Source organism: Ictalurus punctatus, chromosome 24 (assembly GCF_001660625.3).
Source record: "Ictalurus punctatus breed USDA103 chromosome 24, Coco_2.0, whole genome shotgun sequence".
NCBI classification, from domain to species: domain Eukaryota; kingdom Metazoa; phylum Chordata; class Actinopteri; order Siluriformes; family Ictaluridae; genus Ictalurus; species Ictalurus punctatus.
The window spans coordinates 18,984,326-18,990,342 of NC_030439.2; the positions used below are offsets into that span (position 1 = coordinate 18,984,326).

A 6,017-nucleotide genomic window follows, 5' to 3' on the forward strand; every position below is an offset into this window, starting at 1 on the left:
TTTTGTTTAATAACGAACCTTTTTTGTGTGTGTGTGTGTGTGTGTGTACACAAGTGGGAGGACATGGATGTTTTGCTTAGCTTACACAAACACATTAAATATGTTTGAAATCGGTGACGTGTGCGCTGCTCATTTGTCGATCCCGTGCTGTATTTTTATTATTCCCGTAAACGGTTTGCAGCTGTCTCCGGCGCTGACGTCGCACCACGTGGGGGCGCTGTTAGCGCTAGTGCGGTTACAAGGGCGGGGACAAATTAAACCATTTCAATCGTCTCAATTTTGCTCTTAAAAACAAAAGCGCAGGAGCGACGTTTCTCGTTTTTGAGCGTCATGTTAATGAGCGACGTCGGAGCAAAGCCCCGGACTCAAAAGTCCCCAGAATGCAACGCGGCAGAGATCCGGTTCGGCCGCGTGGCGATCTGCGAGACGACGAGCGCAACGGTGTTGGCGTGAAATTTAGTGCTTTGTTACGGACGAGGAGATGGACGGACTGAAGGACTAAAGCGCCGCCGCGGCGCATCGCTCTCCGGCGCCGCGATCGGCGGCGTGGCCGACGTCGGAAACCGAAGTGAGAAGAAGTTTAAAACTAAAAACCCAACTCGGTTCTGGACGCAGTTTAAGAGCGTATGTTAATTATAAAGATGAATATGTAAATTGCTTCGGGTGGAGTTTCTTTAAATAACCTAAGCGCGTTGGTAAATCGCTAAACTAGCTGGTTCTGGTTTACTCGCGACGTGTCCGACCTGATAAAATAAATTCTGCTAAATTTATCCATAACGTCGTTTAGAGTGAAACTGAATGTGATTAGAGTTTGATTAGGAGTTTGACAGGTGGCGTGTTCACGTTCCGGTTCGAGCCCTCCATCACACCTGTATGTGCTTGTTGAACATCTCATTCCAGATGTAGTCTGTCTCTACCATTAGAATGCGCTCCGCTCTTCCGGGAAGGCTTTCCGATAGATTTTAGGGCGTGGCTTTGGGGATTTGTGTTCGTTCAGCTATGAGAGCGTTAGCGAGGTTGAGGTCGGGCGCTGATGCTGGGATGGTGAGAAGACTCCAGTTCATCCTAGTGTCTAGTGTATGAATGTTAGAAGGGTAGTATCGTGTACATTTTTTATTTTTTTTTTTACTAACTGGAAGTATAATCCGTTTCCCAGGCGATGGCACGTCATGACGTCAAAAACACGTGTCGTGACGCTGCTAGCGTTAGCAGAATGCCCAGAGACGACAAACCGGACAACAAAACCAGCACCCGGTAGCCCCTCCCCTCTTCCGCTTCATCATCAAAGCTGCGACCGTTGACTGCGTGAAGCGTCTCAAGATGTGGGGACCGTAGTATAAGCGGAATAATTGACTCCGGAATGTTGAATGATTAGAAAATAACGCACGTGTGTGTAAATTTCCTAATAATTCAACGTTCCGGAGTCAATTTATTCCTTAAATGGCGTAAAACAGTGCACGAGTATGCGATTTGGGACGGAGCTCGGTGTGTGTACGGCGGTACCATCACGCCGGAACAGGTTTTGGGCCTGTTAGTTAGTTCCAGTGAAGGGGAACCATACAGTACGGACGTCCTGTACAAACCGTGCGCTTCAGGCGTTGTTGGAAACGCGTCTGATCTCTGAGCAGAAGATATATCGTCTGGTATAACTTATTAAACGTCTCCGCGTATCGTGCAACAACACTGGGATTACCGCGATGCCGAAATGTTCAAAAGTACCGCTGCGGAGCGTCGCACATACGCGTTTCCACCTTAAACGGAGAGTCTTTGTGGCGCGCGCGCGAGCGAGATCTCTTCCGTTCCACCTTAAGCGCACGATGCGAGCCAACGCACGCGTACAGTAGCCGTAGCTAATGTTTCCGTTCTTCTCCAACACACACACACACACACACTCGGTCTGTCTGTCTGTCTGTGCGCGTGTGTGCTTTCTGCAGGATTCAATAATCAGCTCGTCAACAAATTAGTTAAATAAATAAAGTTTGTTGTTTGTTTTGGGGTGGATCATGTCGGAGCCGAGGTACCGCGAGTGGATCCTGGACACGATCGACTCGCTGAGGTCGAGAAAAGCGCGACCGGACCTGGAGCGGATCTGCCGGATGGTCCGCAGGAGACACGGATCAGAGCCGGACAGGACGTGCTTGGAGCTGGAGAAACTCATCCAGGAGCACGCGGTGCTCAAAGTGAATTACAAGGGCTCGGTGTCGTATCGCAACGCGGCCAAAGTGCAGCGCGGCAGGCGGAGGAGCGAGCAGGCGGCCGGCAAGAAGTCCTCCTCCTCCTCATCTTCATCCTCTTCTTCATCCTCTTCTTCTTGCTCCTCCGCCGCCTGTAACGTCAAGCGAGCTTCTCCGGCGGAGCTGAACAACAGCGACAGCGCGCAGGGTCCCGCCGACGACGACCCGATGGAGGACATGGAAGTGAGTCTCCACACACACACACACACACACACACACTCCAGAGAGTCTCACTCACGCCTGTGCTGTGTGTGAAGTGTAGGGTTTGTTTAGATTTTTTAAACACCGAGTGTTGAGTTTCCGGTTTAAATCGCCTTTAATCTCCACAGCGACTGAATTTTACAAGTTGAAAGTTTTGTTTTGTGTGGAAAAGAGCGATGTCGCGAAAAAGCAAGTGCAACACACACACACACACACACTGCCGCAGACGGGGAGCGGCGGTGGCTAACCTGGCTAGCTACCACCAACTGAAGCTGTTTGTTTGTTTTCTAACGAATTATTATTATTTTTAAATGGAATTTCAGTTGAAGTTTGAATTTTTAAAAACATTTTCCGTTAAAGGAAAAAAATAAAAATAAATAAAAAGTCGGTTAAGGCTTTGACCCGAAGAGCTTAGTGATGCGAGGGGACGCGTGCGCGCTCGTGACGCGTAAACTAGAAAGGTCGCTCTCTTTTTTATTTATTTATTTATTTATTTATTTTAACGCGAATGAGAGGAGCGCGAGCTACGAGGAGAGAAGCTCGTGCCGTCGTTAGTGTCGGCGGTTGAAGAAAGCCGTTAAAAAAAGTGGATTGTGTTGCGGTTCAGAAGGAACTCGGGGGATATTTGGGATGGATAGTGTGTGTGTGTGTGTGTGTGTGTGTGTGTGTGAGAGAGAGAGAGTTATTCGGGTGTTTTAATCAGACATGGCAAAACAATAAATAAAAAAAACCCCTCGTGACTCGATGATTAAACTATTCTACAGTCGGCGGTAGAAGAAGGAAAAAGGGGGCGTGGCTATAGAAACTGCGTTTATCATTTTACTGCGCGTTCAGGTTTTAAACGGAATTTTTTTTCCGTTGGCCACGTTCAAGCTCGCGCTGTGTGTGTGTGTGTGTGTGTGTGTTTCTCGCTTCACTTCCAGTGGCGCGCGCGCCTCAGAGCGCGGCTGTGGGCGGGGCTTCCACACGGAGTCCGGCGCGCAGAGCGCGGGCTACGTCGCGCGCTTTCTTCTCGTCCGCCATGTTGCCAGATTGTAAAAATTTCAACCGCCATTTTCTGCTTACGTGCTAGGTCGGTATTTTGTTGTTGTTGTTGTTGTTTTGAACCATTGGTGTCCATGGAGGTTCTAATCCGTCCCAAATGAATTTAGAGACCGTGTTCTAGATTAAAATCGTTTTGTGAACTTTGAAAGTTCGTGTGTGTGTGTGTGTGTGTGTGCGCGTGGTGGGGGGTGTTGCTTCAAAATAGAGCAATAAACTCCGAGCCATAAACTCAGTGACTGATAAAATGCGCGTGTTTTGATCAGTGCTGCAGATATTCGTATCTGTATTCGCATTCAATGCTGCCCTCGACTTCTGTGGGGAGTATCGTAATTACGAGGTGATCGCACCTGAACGCTGCATCAAACAGCCCTATTCGGATGGGATTAACTGAGAAAACGACCCGCCGAATTACCTACTGTTTTTCGCCAGACTCGGTATCGTCTGACCGTTTCAGTCCTGTCCGGATACACACGTCCGTGAGTTTCAACGCAGAACTGTTCCCAGCGTGAGGTTTTGGGAGAAATTTTTGACTGCTATTACTTGCCGTATTTAGTCTCACAGATAAGGGCTGGACGATATATATCGATATACTATCAATATCGTGATAAATTATTACGCGATACACTTTTCTGAGATATTGTCGGTATGGCGATGTGTTTTGTTTCGTTTACTACTGTTTCGCAGACTGTTTGTTAGCTATATTATATCGTGATACGCATCGTGTTTCATAGAAATGTCTTGAAGTATAACGATAGGATATTTTTGTCATATCACCCAGCCCTTTCGTAGACCCTCCCCCTGATATTAAACCCCTCCCGATTCACAAACCTGAAGAAAAAAAAGGATGGTTTGGAAGAGGCGCCCTGAGGGTGTCTGATAAGTCAAGATCCAACGAAAGTAAATGCTATATTTCGTTTTGTTTAAAGCACGTGCTCTACACGTTCACCCGTACGCGCTGCGCATTTTCTCCACTGCCGTAGCATGTTTTTTGTGGATTTCAATTGATATATTTGCTCGACGTATTCCCATAGGTTCCTTCCGTTCAGACAACCCTGTATAACAGACTAGACCCTGACCAGGCGGATACTAAGGAGGACTGTACGGGTTTAATGTTAATGTTAACAACAGCGCACCTTCCTGTTTGTATTCCTTTACATCCTTGATAAAAAAAATTTGGCATTTAATCCCATTTCATTTCCAGGGTGTTCAAGGAGGTGTGGGGGGTGAAAACTTATGCAGGACACGGTACCGTAAAACCGTCATTCGGAAGAAAAAACAACCCACTTTTGTTTTGTAGGTGGTCTTACTGTGTATTTGAATCTTGTAAGGACTTTGTGAGAGCAATCTGGCAACTCGGCAAGCTAGAGCAGGTTTACAAGACCGAAGACACGCACACACGCCCAGGGTTGCCAGATTTTCATTTATTTTCATCTTTAGACTTTAAAAAAAAAGAAAAGAAAAGAAAATAAGCTTCAAATCCTGACTGTAAGCTAACAAACTATAAAGAAAACAGCACAATTTTCCAACACATTACTGTTATACACCTCTCACTTTTCAAGCACTGATTCTGTTAGTAATATGAACATAAAGGGGGTAGGTTCAGAAGCAAAAAGGATCAATCTGGCAACTTGGAGACACGTCGGTCTGGGCAAAGTACTGAAACCGCGAAAATGTCGTCATCATCATCATGATCCCCATGCAGCAGCAGCATGATCCTCTGCATCTGTTCACACAAACTGTACAATTGTTCTACTTCATCGTCTCCTCACGTTCAAAAACTGTTCGCCACCGCAGGGCGGCTCAGATGGGAAGTACAGGAAGTACAGGGCTCGGCGATCTGACTTCATAATATATCACGATATCGCGGTCCGTGACGTCACAGCACAAAGTCAAATTAAAACCTTCATTTCTAATACATTATTGTTTAGTTCTTTACAAAGAATTGCAGCCCATGCGATCTCATCTTTAACCTTAATGTTTTTGGAGAGATTGGATTCTTTAAAAAAAAAAAAATCGTCTAATAACCGTTCAGGTGAATCATTTCAGGAGTTTAATTAAAGGGATCATTTTTTTAACGTTTTATAATTTAGTATAACTTTTTGAGGAATCACAGACCGCCGGCTGAAACGTCGCGCGTCGCGTGTCGCGTTTAAACTGTGAAATGTTTGAAATCGTTGTGTTCTTAAACGAATAATTGGATAAATGTAATTAGTTTAAAGGAACGGCGTGTGCTAGGTTAAGTGAATAAATTGTTTTACGTTATCATTTATTGTTGACACATATAAAAAAAAATGGGTCTCTCTTTTCTATATTACAAATATGATTAATATTTTAAATATAAAAATATGTATAGGAAGTATAGTGTGCACTGATCCAGTTTTGCAGCACCATAGATTTCTGTGTGTGTGTGTGTGTGTGTGTGTGTGTAATGTTTCAGTTTGTGGGATGCGGTTAGACCTGACTGTTAAAAGCCATTAATTACGTCCTGCTCTTGCATCAGTAATTGGCTTTAACCCACACTGTCTGTGTCCACTCGTT

General features: G+C 45.5%; 1 protein-coding gene across 1 annotated transcript in view; it reads left to right on the plus strand.

The window, feature by feature from the left end:
* The first annotated feature begins 538 nt into the window (after positions 1-538).
* Positions 539-6,017, plus strand: part of samd1a (sterile alpha motif domain containing 1a) — a 12,699-nt gene continuing 7,220 nt past the window's right edge. The window contains exon 1 of the mRNA XM_017454512.3: positions 539-2,417. Within this exon, the coding sequence (XP_017310001.1) occupies positions 2,004-2,417 (414 nt within the window). The 5' untranslated portion in view covers positions 539-2,003. The remainder of the gene's footprint in view (positions 2,418-6,017) is intronic.